Genomic DNA, 22,682 nt, shown 5'->3' with positions numbered 1-22,682 from the left:
CCGAAGCTGCTGTTGGGCCTGAGAACAGGAGTCAGCTTGCTTGGCCCAAGAAATACAAAAGGCGGCCATCACTTCAGAGCTGAATTAAATAAGGATATGCTATTTTACATGATAGATGCTTTCCTTTTGCACTCTGGAGGACCTGTAGCTCTTTTTCTGCTCAGTCGGTAGGCAGGTGCACACCAGCTCTCCCACCGCATTCTCTGTGGGGGCTGCACCCAGCCCAGAGCCCCCGAGAACATGAGTATGAGTGCCTTCTTTGGAGATGGGAACTGTGGCTTCCAGAGGGCTATGGACAACACTGACCTCGTTTTCATTTTCTGGAGCCCGAGGTGAGAGGAGAAGGAGGGAAGAAGGTGCTCTTTCAGGTAAGGCAAGGGGGACTTCCTCAGCCCTCAGAGGAGATAGGCAGGCACAAGCAGAACTGACTTTGCAGGCCCCATCAGCATTGGAACCCCAAGCTGAAGATGCAGCCACTTACCTTCCTTGTACCACCTTGATGACATCATCCTTAAGCAGCATGGCAAGTTTGGTGACTGCTTCAAACACGTGCTCACACTGTAGCACAGCGTCCCCCTGTGGAGAGGCAGGGGCGGTGCGGTCAGAGCTGGAAATGGAAAGAAAAACTCCCAAGACAGCAGGGACACTGAGGCCTCCCAGTCACCTTTTGCTTGTGGTCCTCCGGGGAGACGTGAATGACTAAGATCCCATCGCTCAGATTGCTGGTGGAGATGCCTTGAGACAGATGAAGTTAGTGTCCAGGAAGCAGGCAGCGTAATGTTAACAGAAGCCTGGTGCCCAGGGGCATGGCCCAGTGGCTGAGCCAGCCCTGGGCGGGCAGGATTAGCCCTGAGGCTGTTGGCCACTTACCTTTGAATGCTGAGTACTCTATTTTCTGCTTGATCTTGGCAAGTTCAACCACATAAGCTGCTTTCTGGGTAAGGATGAGTTGCCTCTGCCGTGCCTTGAAGCCTTTCCTGTCATACTTGATGACTGGGACTGCATACTGCAAGGAGATCACCATGAGGGGGAGGGGCACTTGCAAGCTTCCTGCTGCTCCAAGCACCCAGAGTGCTCCCCTCTGCCTGGGCTCTCTGTGGTTGGGATTCTGATCTCCAGGCCCTGTTTTCCGAAGGCTTGAGCAGGTCTACTCTGAGAAGCCAGTAGAGAAGAAATCCCTCTGCCCCCATTCTCTAGGGAGCCACCAGCAAGTGCAGCCTCCAGGCCTGGGAGGAGGGCTGCAGCCAAAGCACACCACCCCACAGCCCGGATCCACACATGATCAGAGGCACCCAGACTCTCCCAGCCACTGTGGGGACCAGCTTGTTCACCCACTACCCCTCACCAACTTAGGTTGTTACTGGATGAACCCATTGTCCTCACTTCTCAATTCCACAGAAAAACATGGTTTTTTTAGGGTGAAAGACCCAAAGAACAGCAAGAGATGATAGACAGTCATCCCATCATTGTAGCTAATTCCCATGGCACAGTTGAGAGCCTCAGCCCCCTCTCCCCTCACCCTGCTCCGACACTGCACAAAGCATACCCCACTCTCTGCCATAATGAAGGGTTCTGCTGGAGGCTGAGAACAAACACCCCTACCTGGATTCTCTCGCTGCCAATGAGTTGAAGCACTTTGGGATTGATGTCTCCTTCATCTGGCAAGGGAACCCAGCGCCATGGTTAAATAGCACCCTGAGGAGGTGACCTGAGCCCCTCTAGGCTGAAGCGTCAGAAGTACTATGGAGCCGAGCATCTACCCCAGCTTTACAGAAACCGGAAGCCACGTACATGCAGTGAAACAATGAACTTACCTAGGCGACTGCTGGCAAAGGGTTGCTTTAAACTTTCCACATAGCCTTCCTTCTTTCCCCTGAATATGTCACTTGTGACTGCCTTTTGCTGCATCTGGCAATACACAATTAAAAAGGTAGCCAAGGGACAGCAGAGCACAAGGCCCAGGCTTCTGTACCCTGGCTGGATTTGCCATAGGAACCTTAGAATGCTTTGGCCAAAATATTTTTAAGGGAGGAGCCCCAAGATGGCGCCAAAACAATAGGGAATCACCCCAGCTTGCTCCAACCAAATAGTGAGTTAAGGGTCCTAACATGCAGTCCTCCCAAGAGCTTGACTAACAGAAAAATCAGACACAGGAACTAGAAAAGAAAAAAATCCCATAAACGGCACACACACAGACAAAATCACGAAGACCCTTCCTCATCCCCTCGCCAAGCCATATAAGTGGCACATAGCCACCTGGGACGTCAGGATGTCAGCTGCAGAACCCAGAACAGAAAACCCCCACAGCACAAGACCTGGACAATACAGAGACTGAGTGAAGGGATGGAAAAAGATCTTCCAGGCTAATGCGCCCAGCATAAGGCAGGGTTGCCATTCTGATTTCTGACAATAGATCACTTCAAAAAGACAAAGTCAGGGGCTGGGGATATGGCCTAGTGGCAAGAGTGCCTGCTTCGGATACACGAGGCCCTAGGTTCGATTCCCCAGCACCACATATGTGGAAAACGGCCAGAAGCAGCGCTGTGGCTCAAGTGGCAGAGTGCTAGCCTTGAGCGGGAAGAAGCCAGGGACAGTGCTCAGGCCCTGAGTCCAAGGCCCAGGACTGGTGCAAAAAAAAAAAAAAAAAAAAAGACAAAGTCATTACATATTAATACAGGGAAGAATCTGTAAAGGGCATCACCATCATCAATTTATATTCACCAAATAATGGAGCACCTTAATATATCAAAGAAATACTCTCAGACTTACAGAACAAGATAGACCCAAATACAATAGTAGTGGGAGACTTCAATACTCCACTCTCACCAAGAGATAGGTCAACCACACAGAGCATAAGTAAAGAAGCCTCAAGTCTAAATGACACCATATCCCAAATGGTCCAACCAACGACCCAATACACATTCTTAGCACCCCATGGAACATACTCTGAAATAGATCCTATCATAGTTCACACGAACTTAAGCAAATACAAGAAGATTGTCAGTGGAGTCGATCTAGTTCTTAACAACAAAGCATACTGCAGAAATTACTCATACATGGAGACTGAACAGCACATTACTGAATAACACTTGGGTCACAGAACAAATTAAAGAAGAAATTAGAGAGTTCCTACAATTAAATGAAAATAACCACAAAGGAACCTCTGGGACACAGCAAAAGCAGTGCTGAGGGGCAAGTCCATTGCCCTAAATACACACATCAAGAAAACAGAAGCAGCTCAAGTAAACCATCTCATGATGGAATTTTTAAAAAACTGGTAAAGCAAAAAATAAAAATCTAAAGCTACTAGACAGAGATCATGAAGATTAGGGCAGAAATTAACAAGATAGAGAAAATTTAAAGCTACATAAAAATGAAAACGTGGGGTTTTTTTTGAGAAAATAACTTACAGGCTACTTACAAGATTAACAAGAGAAGAGAGGAGACTCAAGATCAAGGATTATTGGGGTTCAGCTTTGGCCTTGAGGGGGAAGGGCAATGGAGAGCGCTCCCAAGACGCCGCCCTTCAGCCCTGGGGGAATGCGGAAGCAGGCCACAATTCTCTGGGTCCGGAACCAGAAGAACTGGCTTTGCGAACAGCCCCCCAACTTTCTTGCCAGCCCATGTGCTCCCCATTCTCGCGGGCTTTTTGCCCCTGGGGTGGTGCTAAGCAAGTGACTTTAGCTCATGAGGGGGTCCTATGACAAGCTCACCAGCCTATCGCCAGCTCTCTGATCGATCACCCCTTCTCTCTTCGCCCCCTACTATATCAACTGCTAGCCACTCCCTTATTAAATCAGATTTGCTCTCAAAGCGTCTCTGAGATCCGCGTACGCCTGGCTTTCTTCATGGGTAAGGAGGGAGGTAAAGCGATCTCGTACGGCCGCGTGCACCTGAGGTCTTTCCTGAGCCCCCCCACTCTACTCTGGCCTTACCTGCGGGTCAGGTGACCAGGGGAGAGGGTGAGAAAGGGAGCGATTAGAGTAGAGTAGAGCCTGACCCCCCGCGCCAGGGGAGGCGACCTGAGCCCGGCAAAGGATGCCACAGGACACATTACAACAAACATCCAAGACATCCAAACAATCATAAAGAACTATTTTCAGAACCTATGCTCACTAAAGAAGGAAAACCTAGCAGAACTGGATGAATTTCTAGAGAAATACAAATTGTCCAACCTGAACCAAGAAGATATAAATCAATTAAAGAAACTAATAACATACAATGAGATAGATGAAGCCTATAATCAAAAGTCTTCCACTAAGGAAAAGCCCAGGCCCAGATGGATTCTCCATGGAATTTATAAGACTTTTAAAGAGGAATTAATCCCTGCACTCCTCAAGCTCTTCCATGAAATAGCAGAGGGAGAAATCCCAAACTCATTCTATGAAGACAATGTCATACTCATCCCCAAACCAGGCAATGATCCAACAAAGAAAATTACAGCCCAATCTCTTTAATGAACACAAACGCAAAGCTTCTCAATAAAATATTAGCCAACAGAATTCAGAAAAAAAAACCATACATCATGATCAAGTAGGCTTCATTCCATAGATGCAAGGCGGGTTTAACAATCGATAAATGTAATTCACCACATTAACAGAGCCAAGGTCAAGAACCATATTGTTATTTCAGTTGACATGGAAAAAGCCTTTGAAAAAATACAACATCCATTCATGTTAAAAGCTCTAGAGAAAATAGGAATAGAAGGAACATTCTTTAAAATAATAAAATGACAGACCAACAGCCAATACCATACTAATTGGGGAAAATCTAAAAAAAAAAAAAAAATTCCCCTAAAATCAAGAACAAGGCAAGGATGCCCACTCCACTCTTCTTCAACATAGTTTCTGGAATCCTGAGCCAGAACAATAAGGCAAGAAAAGGACATTAAAGGGATCCACATAGGGAAAGAAGAAATTAAACTATCCCTATTTACAGATGACATGACCTGAAGGACCCAAAAAACTCTACTCCCAATCTCCTAGAACTAATAAACCACTTCAGCAAAGTAGCAGGATACAAAATTAACCCACAAAAATCGGTAGCCTTTCTGTATTCCAGTAATGTACATGCAGAAAGGGGATGCTGACCTCACCTACAGCTCATGGGTCAGCGGGCCCTTGGCTTGCAGGTGGATTGGTGGACATGCACTTGTGAACTTAGTCTGTGATCACTGGCCCGGCCAGCCCTTGCCCCTGCCCCTGCTCCATCCTGCCACCCTGAAGACACTGTGTTCCTACCATGGCTTTCCGCTCAGCCGTGAGCCCGCGGCAGTACTTTCGAACCAGGTTCCTCAAGCACATGGTCCGGAGCAGATCAGAAGCCTGTGTGGAGAACACACCCTTCTTCCCCACCTGCTTCTGCGCATGCTCAGGAACAGCCATGTGCGTGTGGTCTAAGTGCAGCGTGAATAGTTTACAGTCAGAGCAGCTCCACTTCCAGTCTGACGGGAGAGCCCAAACTGTCCTCAAAGCCCTGGTCCCCCCTCTGCCGCAGCCAACCAGGTGTTGGGGTTACACTAGGCCCGTATAACCAGTGCTTCTCAAAGTAGAACATGGCTCTGAGGTGGCTGGCTTTGTGATAAGATCCCAGAGCCTTTGACAGTAGGTCTGCTGAGGTGTCCTGGGTGCCACCCTCATGGGCCCATGGGCCACCCGCCCCATCCCAGGCCCGTGCCGGGCAGAGCACATGGGCCACCCGCCCTTACGGTCTCCAGGATGCCTGGGGGCCGCAACCAGCTCTTGTCCAGCACACTTCTCGGGATGTGGTACCGGAGCTTCAAGATGTAATTCTTACGTGTGAACATAATAAACTCCTCGTTGTCAGGGCCAAGTGGTTTGTTGCGGTTGATGAATCCCTTGATGAACCTCAAAAGCAAAGAGCATAGCACCACTTCCAGCCCTTTCCCTCAATTTACGGAACCACAGCGGCTAGATCTGCCAGAACGGTTGTGCTTTATCCATGCTGCCTTTTGTGTTAACTAGCTTGACATCATTTTCAATTGAGAAGTGGGGGAAACAGCATCAAGCCAAACAGAGTATTCCATAAGAGCCAGACTCAGCTTTCCTTGAAAAGCAAGCTGCCCAGGAGCGTGGCCTGGCCTGTCTCCACAGCACCAGCTCCTGGGCCAGAACACTTCATGTGAACTTCTGCGGAGCCCTGGCATCTCCCCACCGCTCCACCCGTCCAGCTCCAGGACGCCCTACACTGAACTGGCTGAGGGACATCACAAACACACAGAGTTGTCAGCCCCTGGATGGGGCATGGGGCAAAGAGAAGGCCGGCAGGGCAGGCCTCCTTTCTGCCCAGATGCTTGCCTCTCCTGCCCCACTCCCCAGCCTACCTTCTTACCACCTGCACGGCCCACCTTCTCCTCTTGATCTCCCTCCGAGCCAGGGCTCCACGCCAGTAGGCTTCCAGTGTGGTGGCTGGAATTAAGAGGTGAGCGCTAGTGTGTGGAGATACAGGAGGCTTTTCCAGAAGGCTCCATCTACACTCAGCACACAGCTGCTGCATGCAAGGCCAGATGCGTGGCCACTGGTCGTACCTGGGGTGCTCAGATAGCCCAACCAAGAAGAAGGAGTGCAAGGCACCCTGGGAAGCTGCAAGTTACACCACACTTTTTCATGGACCAGGAATGCATAAATTGGGACACTCAAAACTTTTAGATCGTGGCCTATCTCTTCATTTTTAAGGCCTTTTCAGATGTCTTTGATTATTCGCATTCTTTTTGGTGGTACTGAGATTTGAACTTGGGACTTTGTGTCCGCTAGGCAGGTACCCTACCATGTGAACCATGCCCCAGCTTGTGGTTATACAGATTCTTAAATGCCTTTTTTCTCTGGAGTAGCATTGTCTATTACAGAAACAGACAAGCATCAGATATAGCCCAAATTTCTTTTTCCTTTTTGTTAGTCATGGGGCTTGAACTTGGACCCTGGGCACTGTCCCTGAGCTCTTTTGCGGATGGCTAGCACTCTACCACTTAGCCATGGCAACTTTCTAGTGGTTAATTGGAGATAAGTCTCACAGGAATGTTCCTTCCCAGGCTGGCTTTGAACTATGATCCTCAGATCTCAGCCTCTTGTGTAGGTAGGATTACAGGTGTGAGCCACCAGCTCCCGGACCCAAATTTCATCCACAGAACTGAGACTGCAATACACAGGTAGCTCAGGAACCAGCAAACAGTGGCCCAAGGCTGCCTACAAGAGTATACAAATAAAGGTTGATTGCAACACATCTGTGCCCATTCATTTGCATTCTGTCTAGAGCTATATCTGAGCTACATGGCGAGAGACCCATAAGTGTAAGATATTTGCTCTTGCCAACTTGTAATCTAGGGGAACATATGGTTCAGTGATCATTTGTAGATGGCAGAACAGGAGAAAAACAGGAAAACAAAATTCAACAGGTCACTTCTAACACATGAGGGTGGGGGACCTTGCCTGAGAATGATCAGCGAGGGGCTGCAAGGTGCTGAATGAAGCCTTTCCAAAAAAAAAAAAAAATATCCCCTAAATGTGGAAATAAAAGGTGGGCACCAAAGGCTTGTGCCTGGAATTCTAGCTACTCAGAAGGTTGAAATCCAGAGGATCACACACAGTTCAAGGCCAACCCCAGGCAAGAAAGTCAGACTCCACCTCAAATTAACCAGCAAAAAAGCAAGGCTGAGCCTGGTGCTGATGGTTCACACCTGTAATCCTGGCTACTCAGGAAGCTGTGATCTGGGGATCTCATTTCAAAGCCAGCCCAGGCAGGAAAGTCCGTGAGATTCTTAACTCCAATTAACCACCAGAAAACTGGAAGTGGCGCTGTGGCTCAAGTGGTAGAGTGCTAGCCTTGAGCTGAAGGACTCAGGGACAATGCCCAGGCCCAGAGTTCAAGCCCCATGACTGACAAAAGACAGAAGGATGAGGAATTGCTCAAGTGGTAGAGCACCAACCCCGAGCAAAAAACTCAGAGCAAGTGCGCCCATAGTAGGCATGGATGTAAAATCTACCAAATGGATGAAATCCAGCCATAATGGCGGTGTCTCTGGCCAGATAGCAATGAGAGGAGCCTCCAGAACCAGGTCCTACCAAAGTTTCCATTGCAGGCAGGTGAGAGTGCAGGGGATTCCAACTGGAGAGAGGGAAGGTTGCCTTCTGGCCCCGTGCGCCTGTTACCTGCTTGTCTTTTCCTGAGGTACTCCCTCCGTCCCAGGCAGCCTCTGTACGTGGCCTGGATCCTCGCAACTTCAAATGAAACGAAGCTTTGGTGAGATGGCTTTCCTCCGTGTGCCTGTGGCCAGCCAGAGATGCCCAGGTCCCTTTTCTGCCTGCCTCTACTCCCCGGGGTTCTGCATTACAGCCCATCCTCAGGCCCCCTCCTCCAAAGCCAGGCAGCATTGCCAACCTCCTGTGCCAGCCCTACCCAGGCCCGGGTGGCAACGATGCCACTGCACCCCAGGCCACACAGCCACTGAGCCCAGAGCTGGAGGACCACAACTGCCCCTATGAGATCCCACCCCAGGCCAAGGTCTTGGGGGGGTCTCAAAGGTCAGCAGAGGCATCCTACAGGAGCTGGCTCCGCCTCCTTAAGGCCACCGGTGCTGGCTCCGCCCCCTGCAGGCCACAGGAGCTGACTCCACCCCCTGTGGGATGACTCCACCCCTACAGGCCACAGGAGCTGACTCCGCCCTCTGGGATGACTCCGCCCCCTGTGGGCCACAGGAGCTGACTCTGCCCCCTGCAGGCCAGAGGTGCTACACCCTTACCTGAGCCTCAGCCAGGTCCTTGGTGACCAGGAACCTGCTGCTGGAGAGGCTAAACGTAGGACTGTGGTGTGGTGGTGTAAGCAAGCCCAAGCCTCCACACCCAGCTCTGGTGCTTGTGGGCCTTCAGCGAGCTACCGACATCCCTCACTTTCCCTGATATATAGTAGTGCTGACACCCCTCTGTAGTCTTGTTCTGAGAACAAGGCAGTGTGCAAAGGCCTTCCCGAGCACTGGGCACAAACCAAAGGCAACTTGGGTTGTTCAACTTCCCAGACTAGCTCCTACTTCCAGGAAGAGAGAGGTCCCCTCTGGTGGATTTTTAAAAAATTTTGTGCCTTGGGCTGGGGATATAGCCTAGTGGCAAGAGTGCCTGCCTCGGATACACGAGGCCCTAGGTTCGATTCCCCAGCACCACATATACAGAAAACGGCCAGAAGCGGCGCTGTGGCTCAAGTGGCAGAGTGCTAGCCTTGAGCGGGAAGAAGCCAGGGACAGTGCTCGGGCCCTGAGTCCAAGGCCCAGGACTGGCCAAAAAAAAAAAAAAAAAAAAAAAAATTTGTGCCAGTCCTGGGGTTTGAACTCAGGGCCTGTCCCTTGGTTTCTTTGCTCAAGGCTAGTGCTTTACCACATGAGCCACAGCTCCACTTCTGACTATTTGATGGTTAACTGGAGATAAGAGTCTCACAGACTCTCCTGCCTGGGCTGGCTATGAACTACAATCCTCTGATCTCAGCTTTTGGAGTAGCTGGGATTACAGGCCTGAGCTGCTGGGCCTGGCTCTCCTCTAGTGGTTCTGATTATTGTTTGCACCTTCCCTAACCCACGCCACTGTCTTGCTTTTCTAATCACTATTCACAACACATACCCTGGCCATAGGCTTTGAAGCTAGTCATGCAAGTGCTGATTTAAGATTGCATGGAAGGGGATAGACACCTCCAGTTTTCTATCCTGCCGTGCACCCCAAGAGGTCTCAATGTACACAGAACTGAGGCACTGTCTGCCTGGTTTCCAAATGGAATCTTTCTCCCAGTTAAATGACACTCAAGCTAAACCTGTTCATTTCAGTCTGCTCAAATCAGGTTTAAAATCATACCTAATTGATGTTTACTAAATTCAAAGGCATCTTCAGTGGCAAACAGAGTTCTGGGGAAGCGAATGAATATTTTGGTTCTAGAAAAAAAAACATTTTAAATTATTAATTGGTCGGTTTCCACCTGTGTTGGTTAAAAAATGTCATTTTTCCCGTAAACCCCGCAGCTCATGCCCTTCTGGCTTTGAACCATGGTCCTCAGATCTCAGCCTCCTGAGTAGTTAGGATTACAGGTGTGAACCATTGGTACCTGTGCTGCGTGGGTTTTAAACAGTGACCAAGAGCACAGGTATATGTTTCAAAGACCTCACTAGGCAGCGGCAACTTACACACACTCATCTCCAGTGTGGAAACTTCCCTGAGTGGCCACTGGGGGGTAGCAGTGCATCACGATCCAACATCACCTTCTAGGGCAAAAGGAGGGGATGCCGGTGGCCGGACTCCTTCCCACCTCCAGAATCGGGTAAATAGTAATTTGTCAGAACAAGGCCAAAGATAGGACCCCAAAGATAGAAAGGGGCCAGTGGGGCCACAGAGGTCATATGCAAGTCGTTGGAGTCGTCGGAGAAAGCCCACTGGGGGACCGAGGCACCCCCAGTGTTCACACCTGGCCGGCTAGGGGATCCCTTCCAGGTTTGGGCACTTCCTTGCAAGGGCATTAATTCTGTCCTGGAGGTGTGGCTCAAACAGTAGAACAGCAGCCATGAGTGGAAATTAACTCCCAACCGAAATGACTAATGGCCCAGATTCAACACTACCCACCCCCACCCCCAGTACTGGGGTTTGCACTCAGGACTTCCCATTGCTAGGCAAGTGCTTTTCCACTTGAGCCACAGTCCCAGCCCACACACCATCTTGATCGACCCACTGAATTGAGCATTTTCAAGGTATACAAAGATTCCCTCCATGGGGGCTGAGAATATGGCCTAGCGGTAAAGTGCTTGCCTCGTATACATGAAGCCCTGGGTTTGATTCCTCAGCACTACATATATAGAAAAAAGCCGGAAGTGGCGCTGTGACTCAAGTGGTAGAGTGCTAGCCTTGAGCAAAAAGAAACCAGGGACAGTGCTCAGGCCCTGAGTCCACGCCCCTGGAATGGCAATAAAAACAAAACAAAGATTCCCTCCAGGTCTGTGGTGATGAATTCCATCCTAAAGATGCCCAATGTTCTAGAACCCCATTTTCTGGAATGCTAAAGTCAATGTCATATTGCATGCGTTCTAGAATGGCCTCTGGGAGGCCACACGTACACTTGGACAGTGAAAGAATCTAGACACCCAGAGGCAGAGGGTCCACCCCACTGCTTCCTCAGAACACAGGGACTTTGGGATTGCCTCTTCCTCTGAACCCATGAGAGCCACTTTTAAACAGTGTGGAGGCGGCTGCCTGCAAGCCCACACAAGTTCTGGGTGCAGAAGTGCCACAGAAGAGGCCACATTGGGTGGTTCCTGGCCACTTACTTCCCTAGCTTGTACTCCTCTGGCTTGTAGCCGATGTACTTGATCAGCCGTTCCACGCCCTCTCCTGGGGGCCCGTGCCAGTGCGGCCATGTGTCCGGGCACAAGGACTTGTACCTGGCCAGGAGGAGAAGGTCAGGTGGAAGGCACTGGCAACCCCTCAATGGTCTCCTTAGCACCCCAGGGTATCTCAGCCACCCCTGGCATGTGACCATCCTCAAACTCAGTGATTTGTTTTCAGCAAGAGAGAAATGAGAGACGGAGCACTAGGGGCTCACACCTGTAACCCCAGCTACTCAGCAGGCTGAAACCCGAAGATTGTAGTTCAGAGCTAGCCTGGGCAGAAAGTCTGTGAGACTCTGATCTTCACTGAACCACCAAAAAGCCAGAAATGGAGCTATGGCTCAAGTGGTAGACAGCGCCTATGCCCTGAGTTTGAGCCCCAGTACCGGAAGAGAGTGGAGGAGACAGGAAGAGGAGAAGCAGGAGGAAGAAGAGAAAAAATAGGTTGAATGACTTATACATGTTGACCTACAAAAGTGTCTTAGGATGTTAGTGTGTTGCTGATTAAGGAGCACAAATTCACATAAGATCATCATGCAAGAAGTATTTGTGTGCAAGGAGTTTGTGTGTGTGTGTGTGTGTGTGCATGTGTGTGATCCTCACTACACTTACAAGCTCCCCCCCACCCCCCACCTCCCCTTGCAGACATTCAGGTTGCCCGGAAACCTCCATCACAGGTCAGGAAATAAGTTACAGCTCTTAAGAAACACGAGGAGCCTCCTGACCCAAGCTTGAGTTGTTCCAGAGCTTGCTAACCACCCCACCACCCCACCCTTGCTGACAGCCCAGGGGCTGAGGCAACAACCACAACCCAGCATCACCAATGGAGACTCAAAGGGCCGCTCGGCCTGCCCCCTGCTGGTAGGCCTGCGCAGTCGCTCTGCCCTGGCCCACTGGAAGTTAGGACTTAAATAGAAGAAAACGGCCTGTTTGGAGGTGCCCTAAGGTTGGTGTTGTTTGTTTTGCTTTGCTCTCATAGTTCCCGAAATTTAAGATCTGAGCCGAGTTCTCCGAGCAGTCCTGTGTTATTTTTCATATCCCAGGTCTCCACGTAGTAGGTGATCAACAAAGCAAACGGTACCTTTGCAGGAAATGCTCGTACTTGCGGCGGTAGGCGAAGCCCGCCCTCCTCACCCGCAGGTGCTCCATCAGCCCCAGGTACTTGATCTGATGCCGTATGAGGAAGTCGTCAAACTTGCCTTAGGGAGGACAGGAAAGGACCCGTGGCTCCATTTCAACCCTGACCCACCAGAGGCCACACGGCTGTGGGTCCCAGTGGTGCTTTTGAGCTGGAGAAAGTTGACAGGGAAAGCTAGCCGTGGGCTTTCTCCTGTCCCCATGGGGCCAGAGTTCCACGCAGCTACCACTGGCGGGGAAGGGGCCCACACTGCTGGCCTGTGGGACAGGCTGTGCCCTCTCCAGTTCCCCCCAGCCTCCTCCACTCAGCCTACTCGCTCATCTGCTGCACCTGCCTGGCTTCTGGAAGCCCCTGGAAGCCTCTGGAAGCTTCTGGAAGCCCCTAGAAGCCTCTGGCTGTACAGCTTCCTTATAGGCCATGGCAAGAGCTTAGAAAATACCCCAGTTGTGGACCATTCTGGAAGGCTGTGTGCTGCCTGCAGAGAGAGCCATGTTGTCTCCCCATGCCTGACCCCTGCCTGGCTGGGCTGGGCTGCTCCTGTTGCCGGCCAAGCACTGAATATGGCACCACGTGGGGCGCCCCTCACCGCATGGGTCTGGGCACTCACTGGGCTCTTTCCGCTCATTGGGCTTGATGCAGCGGATGTATGAAGGCTCCTTGGAGATGAGAATTTCTAGAAGGCTGCTCAGGCTGTTCTTAAACTGCGTCCCCACCTGCAGAACAAGAAAAGGCACGGAGGAGACATCAGTTAGAGAGAGGGCAAGGCGTGTCACCCCTTAGGCCCAAGCTCTCAGCACATTGCTACTTGGTTTGCCCCCTTCTTCCTTGCCTTTTTCTGTGACAAGATCTCCCCATATTAACTCAGTCCAATCTCAAGCTCATGATCTTCCTGCAATCCAAGTGCTGGGATCACAGGTGTACACTACCACACCCAGCCACTGTGTTGCCTAGTAGGTGGAAACTCCAGATGTCCTGACCCAAGAAGCCCAAGGTTTGTCAAAAAAATCTTCCCAGGATGCTTTGCTGGCTCAAATCCTCGTGAGCAGCAGCGTCATTGTCAGCCTCCATGATGACACTGGCCCCTTCTGCCTCCTCCCAGTTCCTGGAGCCTTGGCTGCCTTGTTAGGGCTAACTACCACTCCCCACCCCGAAGCTCAGCATGGTGTCTGACACACAGTAGGTGCACAGAGATTGTCCACAAATGAATGAACTGCTACAGAACTTAGGATGTTTTAAGTAACGCTGGCTGGAGAATGATTCTTTCCAGAAAAGAAGGGGGTGGCTTCAAAAGTGTGGCTAGGCCAGGGCCCGGGGCTCATGTCTGTAATCCTAGCTTAACTCAAGAGGTTGAGATCTGAGTATCGCTGTTCAAAGTCAGCCCAGGCAGGAACATCTGTGACACTCTTATCTCCAATAAACTATCTCCCTACCCCCAAAAAAGCTGGAAGTGGTTCCATGCTCAAGTGGTAGTGGTAGAGTGCTAATGGGGCAAACGCAGCTCAGGGACAGTGCCCAGGCCCCGAGTTCAAGCACCAGGACTGTTTTGGGGTGTTTTTTTAAGTGTGACTTGCATTCCTTCCGCTCACCGTCGGGGGGCGCCGCCGGCTCCGGAGCTCAGCCACCAGAAAGCACTCCCTCAGGATGCTGTTCTTAGACCTGCACAGCACCTGCAGACAGACAGATGTAGACACCGTGTCCACTTCGTAGATTGCCGAGGAAGCCCGCAGAGGCGGGACCGGTAGACACCTGCTTCCTGGGAACTTGCAGCCACTGCTCACCAAAAACCAATGCCCCAGGAATGTACCTCAGTGGTAGAGTGTGTGCTTAGCATGCCGGAGGCCCTGGGTTTGATTCCTCCATACCCCATAAACACACTAAAGCCGTTGTGGGGGAGGGGCTGGGTGTGACCCAGTGGGACAGAATGTGCCCTGTCTTCGTGAGGCCTGAGCTACACCCCGGGACCCATTCCCACACAAGGAGAGGCCCCTTTGCCACTGGCCCAGGCCGGTTTTTTTCTATGACATCATGAACAATTGTGTCCAGCCAGGTGGCTACAGAATAACATTGATAAGTTCTAAGACGATGGTACTGAGTAAAGATGCCAGATGAGAACTTTACATAGGAAAGAAGGGGGAAACAGACAGACATGCACATGCACATGCACACACTCTCTCCTGGCCTGTGCTGTCCCTGGGGGTGGCACACGAAAGAGCAATTGGCTGTCAGGACAGACACTGGACATGGGGCCAAAGACACCAGAATTTGCACTATTTGACTTCCCTCCTACCTACATATTTTCAAAACAATCTATATAAGCTGGGCATCAATGGCTTGGGCCTGTAATCCTAGATACTCAGGAGGCTGAGATCTGAGAAACAGGGTTCAAAGCCAGCCAGGCAGAAAAGTCCTTGAGACTCTTCTCTCCAGAAAACTGGACCCCACAATTTTCTCACTGAATCAGAACGTCTCTTTCTCCACATAGCTGGTGCTTTCCTCCCCTCTCCTAAAATTTCTCTCCCTGTTGCATGCACTCTGAGTACTCAGAGGAGGTGCCCTGTACTCAAGCCAGGTCCGCCATGATGCATGGAGTCGTAATGCCTGGACCAGAACATTCCAGAAGCTACCCCAGGTCCTGTGTCACGGTGATATTTCAGAACCATTGGAAAGGCGTCGGGTGAAGTGCCAGACTTACTTCTTTCAGATGTGTATAAAGGAGATCATTGTTCTTTTCCAAGAATCCTGTAAAACACAATTCTGAATGACTGGCTTTGCCCACATAGCCTGCGCCATCCAACGGATGGTGGCGACATCCCAGCATCTCCATGGGGGCTGATGGCTCGTGCACCTAGCAGCTGTGCAGTGTGTCTGCCCACAGCTCGCATTCACCATCTTTCCCCTGATGACCACCAAACACATCATGATGGTGGTGGCTACCCCTGGAGCCCGGCTCCCTGCTGAGGACCAGTTCTTCATCTGCAGTGCTCAGGCTGCCCTCAAAATGCCAGCCATCTAGGTGTGAGCCTACAGCACTCGGTTAATAGGGACATTGTCTTGCTGTGCAGTCAGTCCCTCCTGGCCTCCAACTCCCCGTCCTCCTGACTCTGCTGCCTGGGTGCTACGATTCTCATGACTTGGCTTCCATTTTGTCTTAAACCGTTATCACAGGCACAGGTGGCTCACACCTGGAATCCCAGCTACCCAGGAGGCTGAGATCTGGAGGACTGCACTTTGAAGCCAGCCTGGTCAGCATAGCAGAAATGAGCCATATGAATGGAAGACAGGCACAGTTATTCTGAGACCCTGCAATGTTGCCTGTAGCGCTATACCCAGGAACAAAAGGAAAACACTAGAACATAACACTGGCCCACAGTGTTCAGAACAGCATTTCCTATGACAGCTGAAAAGTCCCCGTGACCGCAAACCTCCAGTGATGGTGGGTACACACAGCGGCCTTCCCTGAGCGATGGTATATTGACCATGAAAACGAAGGACAACATGGAACCAACTCTGAGACACTACACTGAAGGCAAGAGGCCAGACCCCGGAGACTACATTTTGCCGTGACCCTATTTCTAGAACATGCTTAGAAGAGGGCAAAATTTTTAAAAAATCAAGGGAGGCTGGAACTATCCCTCAGTACCGCAGTGGGGTATAAAAGGAATGAGGCTGCAGCAGTGGGTAACAGGTGGGGAGATCTGAACTGGGCACCCCCCCAGCACCCAGCAGGGCACCCCGGGCCCCTCACCCTGGGTGCAGTAGGTGACCTCGCCTGCATAATGCAGAAGCCGGAACTCCATCCAGCCAATCCTCTTCCGGGCCTGCGGCCCAGCCAGCTTCCGGCTGCGAGACAGGAAGGCAGGACCTGAGGAGGGGCCAGGCCGCACCAGGTACCATGCCCAGCAAGCCTGGCACCCACTCTCTGGCTACTGGCCAAGGCCTCAGGCTATCAGTCATGGTCTCTGGCTACAGACCTCCACCTCTGGCTATTGATCAGGGCCTCTGGCTATTAATCAAGGCCTCTAGTTAGATTACTCCTTCTCCTAAGGAAGAAAATTGCATATGTGAGCTGTAGAAACACATTTGTGTGTGTGTGCCAGTCCTGGAGCTTGAACTCAGTGCCTAAGCTGTTTTTGTTGAAGGCTAGTGCTCTACCACTTGAGCCACAGCTCCTCTCCTTTTCCTTTAAGTGGTTAATTTGAGATAAGGAGTCTCAGAGACTTGCCTGCTGGGGCTGGCTTTGAACCCTGATCCTCAGATCTCAGCTTCCTGAGTAGTTAGGATAACAGGTGTGAGCCACAAGTGTCTGCGAAAACCTATGGTGTGTGTGAGGGTGTGTGTGTGTGTGTGTGTGTGTGTGTGTGTGTATGTGTGTGTGTGTGTGTTTGTTTGTGTTTTCCAGTCTTGAGGCTTGAACTCAGGGCTTGGGAGCTGTCCCCGAGCCTCTTTGTGCTCAAGGCTAGTGCTCTACCACTTGAGCCACAGCACCACTTCTGGCTTTTTTCTGAGTGGTTTATTGGAGATAAGAGTCTCTTGGACTTTTCTGCCCAGGCTGGCTTTGAAAGGCCATTGGTACCTGGCTATGTTTGTGTGTTTTTTAAAAAAAAAACAAAACAAAAAACAACTTCTGTCTTTCCAGTTGATACCTAAGAAACAATTTGACTACCTTACATTTTTTTCAGAGATTAAAATACTCCTGAAACATCGTATTTCTGATGTGAAGTATCCCTAAATTTCTAATAACATGTCATTGGTGACACAGATATAAACATGAGCCCCTACATAAAAATACAATAATTAAAATCATGAGGGCTGGGGGTGGTGATGGTGGGGATGGGAGTGGCTCAAGTGGCAGAGCATTGGCCTAGCAAGCTCAAGGACCTGAGTTCAAACCCCACGGCTCTCAGTAAAAAAAAAAAAAAAAGTATTTTTGAGGCTCCCCCCAACCCCCAGAAGGCTGTCAAGCATGTACGTACGTTTGGAAGTGTGCATGCTTGCCCACTTTTTCTTCCAATTTCTCCAGGAAGCTCAGGTCTGTGGCCGGGCCAGGGCGGATGCACTCCTCATCCTTCAGAAGAAAAAGACAACCACGTGACCCACACCTCTTCTTTTGGCTTCTAGTTTGTTTTTCAGAGAGGGTCTCGTGCTTTGCCTGAACTGGCCTCAGACCCGATCCTCCCACCTCTGCCTCCTGAGTGGGGATAACAGGGGTGTGCTGCCCTTTTGAAGGCCACGTTGCACACAGCCGATGAACGGCCTGGAAGTCCCAACCATTTCCTCACCAGAATGGCTATGATTCCTCTGTGTCTCTCTTCCACCAAGTCACAGATGATCTTGTTGTTGAAATACTGAATGGGCTCCCACTGAAAAATGACAGAGAAGAAAGATTTCTCCAAGGTAGAAAGCACATTTGCTTTTTGTGTTGGCACTGACACTTGAACTCAGTGCTTCATGCTCTCCCTTGGCTCCTTTTTTTTTCCAGTAATGAGACTTGAACTCAGGGCCTGGGCACTGTCCCTGAGCTCCTTTTGTTCAAGGCTAGCACTCTACCACTTGAGCCACAGCACCACTTCTGGCACTTTCTGTGTATGTGGTACTGAGGAATTGAACCCAGGACTTCATGCATGCTAGGCAAGCACTCTACCACTAAGCCACATTCCCAGCCCCTCCTCTGGCTTTTTGTTGTTGTTGGTTGTGGGGCTTGAACTCATGGCCTGGGTGCTGTCCCTGAGCATTTTTGCTCAATGCTAGCACTCTACCACTTAAGCCACAGCTCCACTTCTGGCTTTTTGTGTGTGTGTGGTTAATTGGAAATAAGAGTCTCATGGACTTTCCCACCCAGCCTAGTTTTGAACTACAACTCTCAGATCTCAGCCTCTTGAGTAGCTGGGATTATCAGTGTGAGCCACCGGAGCCCAGCAATACATTGGTCTTAAAATGACTTTCCAAAAAATTTTTATTTTTCTACCATTTTGGTACCCCATCTTAAGCAAACAAGATTTCTCTGAATATTGAAATTAGTTTCCAAGAAATAAGCAGAGGAGGAAAAGCAGATGAAGCGCTGCAGTGCGTTTACCTGGATGCCTTCTGTCTCGTACTCCGCCTGCTCCGCCGTCAGCGTCCTCTCAATCAGCAGCTGCTGGAGCTTCTCATTGCAGTAATTTATACAGAACTGCTCGAAACTGGACATGCCAGGGAGGCGGTGACACACAGACACACACAGCAAGTCTCTAACAGATCAGGGCTTACGTCTGTCATCCCAGCTGCTCAGAAGGCCAAGCTCCAGAGGGTCACAGTTCAAACCCAACCCAAGCAGAAAAGTCTGCAAGACTCCTTCTTCAAAATAGCCAGCAAAAAGCCAGGCTAGAGGCATGGTTCATGTGGTAGAGTACCCACTTTTCTACTTCTAGTGATCAGCCCGTCCACAGAAATTACCATTACTCACTGTGTGATGACTCGCCTGTCCTTTCTCCAGTCCCTCCCTCCCTCCTTCTCTCCCTCCCTCCCCCATCTCCCTCCCTCCCTCCATCTCTCTCTCTCTCTCTCTCTCTCTCTCTCTCTCTCTCTCTCTCTCTCTCTCTCTCTCTCTCTCTCGGTGCTGGTCCTAGGGCTTGAACTCAGGACCTAGGCACAATCCCTTAGCTTTTTCTACTCAAGGCACTCTACCACTTGAGCCACAGCTCCACTTCCAGCTTTTTGCTCCTTAATCAGAGATAAGAGTCTCATGGAATTTCCTGCCTGGGCTGGCTTTGACCTTCAATCCTCAGATCTCAGCCTTCTGAGTAGCTCCGGTTACAGGGGTGAGCCAGCGGCATGTGGCCAGTTTATATTGATAATTTACTAAACAAATCACAATAGTCGTGGTGAAACATGTTCATGATTTTATGGTCCCTGCACTTCTAAGCTGAAACAGGGCTTAGCAGATCCACAGAAATTCCGGGGATGGCAGAATCCATCCCAGCATCACTAGAGATGACTCTACCAGGAATCAAACCACGAGGAGAGCCCCCAACAGGCAGGCAGCAAGACTCACCCATTCTTGTCCAAGACTTCAAAACCATAGATGTCCAGCAACCCAATCACCGTTTTCTGGGGGAGATCCTAGTCAAGAAACACCCACCATCGGCAGGTCAGGCGGTGGATGGATGGTTTCATCTCTCTCAAAGGATCATGGATGGGACTTACCCCTCCCCCCCCAACACACACACTGAGGTATTAAGAGTTAGAAATTTAATTTGGTGGAGTTTGGAGGCAGGGCTTTATTTACTTTTTATTTGGGGTTGGTTCTGGAGCTTGAACTCAGGGCCCATGGGCACTCCTTACACTTTCTTGCTGAAGGCCAGAGCTCTACCACTTCTGGTTTTTTGATCACTGGTGAGTCTCACAGACTTTCCTGCATGGGCTGGCTTTGAACCATGATTCTCAGATCTCAGCCTTCTGAGTAGCTAGGTGTGAGCCACGGGCCTTTTGAGAGGTGGCTGGTATAACATGATCAGCAGGGCCAGGGGGCATTCCTGAATCCTGGTGGCTTTCTGACAGGAAGAGAAGCCAGAGTCTGCACCCGTGCCCTCCCTGCCCCCTGCCACGTGACGCCCTGGGTGGCCTCAGAACTCTGCTGGCAAGAAGCTCACGCTGGATGTGTGCCTCTGAGCATCCAGGAGCGTGAGCTAAAGACACCTCTATTCCTTGTCCAGGTACCCGGGCTCCGGCATGTCATTGTAGTAGACACATTTTGATCATTTCTTAAAAATGAAATTTGTGCTACTCAAAATGCAGACATAAAGCTCATGCTCTCTCCCTCCTTCCTCTCTTCATCTCTACAATGCCTGCAGCCTTCCATTCCCCCCCCCCCCCCAGGCCTTCATCCCCCTGGAGGTGACCCCTTCCATCTTTGTTTGATGCTTCTGCAGCCACCAGCGCCCACATTCTCTCCAAAAGGAAGAACGTACCAACGATGGACAACCCAGGAGATGTCTGTCCCAGAGAGAGGACAAGTGGCACAACACTGCTTCACAGGAAACAAGGCCAGAAGCAAGCCTGACTCCTTAACACTAGTGCTACGTGTGACTGCTCCCCAGACCTGAACCCTGAAGCCTCCAAATAATATTCCATTCACACAGTTCCACTTGCAGAGGAAACGTGAATTTGAAGGTTTGTTATGTGATTTTTAGACACATTAACATAGATTTACTGTGGGGGACAGGTGTGGTGGCTTCTGCCTATAATCCCAGCTATTCAGGGAGCTGGGGATTGTCAGAATCTGGTTCAAAACCAACACTGGTCAAAAAGTTAGTGAGACTCTCATTTCAAGCAGTACATTGGCTCTGGTTGCATATACCTGCCATCCCAGCTATGTGGGAGCAGGCTAGCCTAGGCAGGCAAACAGACAAGTAAGTGAAATCTTATTCCAAAAATAAAGCAAAAATGCTAGGTGTGTGGTTCAAGTGGTAGAGCACGTGGCTAGCAAGCACAAGGCCCTAAGTTCACATTCACATAGCTCCCCAAAATTATTTGAGTATCTTTGTTAATATTAGCTGTACAAGGTGGGGTCCGTGCCCCCCCCCATGCAAACGATGAACTTTGGTCAGATTCCCCTCTTAACAATCGTCAGCTGGGGGAAGGGCGGCGTCTCGGGAGCGCTCCCAATGCCCATCCCCCGTCAAGTCCAAAGGCTGGACCCCAACAAGTGCCCTTCAGGCTTTCTTTCCCACACCCCTGGTCACATGACCACATCCATCCAGGGTCATCTGATCAGCCCCTCCCTCTCTCCACAGGCCAGCTGGTATGTAACCACGGGCCTACTGCCTATGACCCATCAGAAGGCAGAGAGAGACACAGCCCAGGCCCATGGGGTGTGCCCAACCCACTCACGGGTTCTTTAAGTCAACCCTGGCAACGTTAGACATTCCCACTTTAGTGAGAGCGAATCCTCACACTGAGGACCCACCTTGTTCACTAAGGACAAATTGATTTTGTTGACCAGCCAGGTAAACGTCCGCCCATAAACAGCCTTTGCCAAGGCGTCTCGGGCATAGACGGAGAGCTCAACGGTCAGCGGACAGATCACCTGTGCAGAAGAACAAGATGCACCATCACAGAGTGACACATGAGGAGGACAGGACCAAGACGCACAGTCGGGGCACAGTGCAGAGGACTGGGAGAATCACGTGGTCAGCCTGCACGTGGGGAGCACAAAGAGAAGAGCGAGAACGAGAGCCAGGGAAGGCTCCCTGGGACACTGGGGGACCAAGGAGAGCTCACTGCAGCCTAGGGAACAGTGTTCCAGAAGCAGGAACAGCCTGGGCAAAGACCCCTGGAGGAATGAGATGGCACAGAGGGGCCTGGTTGGCTGGGCCTCCTCCAAAGCCACCGCCATGCTGGTTCCCCCGGGAGAACAGGGGAAAGCTCCACCCAGAGTCATTGTTACCTCCTCTGTTTTGGCTTCAATCTTTCTGTGGGTAAGAGCTTCCAGAAGAATTGATGGGCAGAAGCCCAGGAGCTGAATAAAAAGGATCTCAATGAGCCATCGAAGGACTTGGTTTTCCTTGCTCCCATAGGAAAGGTTCTGGACATTTCCAGGGGAGCCCGGGGTTGTCTGTCAGGGCCCCTCTGACCTCCCCCCAACAACCCTGCAGCAGGGTCACCTTGGCAATCCATTTAATCTCACGGTTGACCGGCACCATGGCACAGCCTCGCTCGTCCTCTTCAAAACAGATGTTCCCCAGGTGCAGGACACTGGCGATAATCCCAAAGAGGTTCTAGAATGTGGCCAGGAAGAGAAGGGAGAGGGCAGCAGTCTGGATGCCACATGACCTCAGCAGACACATTTGATCAAGGGAGGACCCCCCCCACCCCCAAATCCCAAATCCCAGCCAAGCTGACACTAAGGCTGGAGCCACAGCTCCATTTCTGGGGCTTTTGTTTGTTTGCTACTTGTTCATTGGAGATGAGAGTCTGGCAGACTCTTCCTGCAGGGCTGGCTTCCAGCTGTGATCCTCAGATCTCTGCAGTCGCTGGGATGGCAGGAGTGAGCCACCTGCACCCTGCAGCCTTCACTAGTTTTCAAGTTGTTGTTTTCTTTTTCTGTTTCCCATTTGTGTTCATTAGGACATACTTAGGCTAAAATAATGGTTTCCTGCATATCTCTCTAGTGCCTATAGTTGCTGACTGTGGGGCAGATTC

The 22,682-nt window shown here is 50.7% G+C and overlaps 1 protein-coding gene across 1 annotated transcript in view; it reads right to left on the bottom strand.

Annotated features, from left to right (window-relative positions):
• The window catches only part of Myo1h (myosin IH), a 32,102-nt gene that overhangs the window by 1,550 nt on the left and 7,870 nt on the right, over positions 1-22,682 (bottom strand). Inside the window, exons 7-29 of the mRNA XM_048342788.1 lie at positions 22,145-22,258; positions 21,928-21,999; positions 21,448-21,567; positions 19,534-19,601; positions 18,577-18,682; positions 17,783-17,863; positions 17,477-17,568; positions 16,249-16,343; positions 15,196-15,242; positions 14,090-14,170; positions 13,111-13,216; positions 12,447-12,564; positions 11,306-11,419; positions 9,849-9,925; positions 8,166-8,234; positions 6,344-6,428; positions 5,708-5,867; positions 5,241-5,324; positions 1,815-1,908; positions 1,603-1,658; positions 871-1,006; positions 665-735; positions 482-576 (exon numbers count right to left, since the gene is read on the bottom strand). Coding sequence (XP_048198745.1) covers positions 482-576; positions 665-735; positions 871-1,006; positions 1,603-1,658; positions 1,815-1,908; positions 5,241-5,324; positions 5,708-5,867; positions 6,344-6,428; positions 8,166-8,234; positions 9,849-9,925; positions 11,306-11,419; positions 12,447-12,564; positions 13,111-13,216; positions 14,090-14,170; positions 15,196-15,242; positions 16,249-16,343; positions 17,477-17,568; positions 17,783-17,863; positions 18,577-18,682; positions 19,534-19,601; positions 21,448-21,567; positions 21,928-21,999; positions 22,145-22,258 — 2,141 coding nt within the window. The remainder of the gene's footprint in view (positions 1-481; positions 577-664; positions 736-870; positions 1,007-1,602; positions 1,659-1,814; positions 1,909-5,240; positions 5,325-5,707; positions 5,868-6,343; positions 6,429-8,165; positions 8,235-9,848; positions 9,926-11,305; positions 11,420-12,446; positions 12,565-13,110; positions 13,217-14,089; positions 14,171-15,195; positions 15,243-16,248; positions 16,344-17,476; positions 17,569-17,782; positions 17,864-18,576; positions 18,683-19,533; positions 19,602-21,447; positions 21,568-21,927; positions 22,000-22,144; positions 22,259-22,682) is intronic.

The sequence above is a fragment of the Perognathus longimembris genome, chromosome 3 (assembly GCF_023159225.1).
Source record: "Perognathus longimembris pacificus isolate PPM17 chromosome 3, ASM2315922v1, whole genome shotgun sequence".
Classification (NCBI taxonomy): Eukaryota; Metazoa; Chordata; class Mammalia; order Rodentia; family Heteromyidae; genus Perognathus; species Perognathus longimembris.
This window is presented reverse-complemented; position numbering and strand designations above follow the sequence as displayed.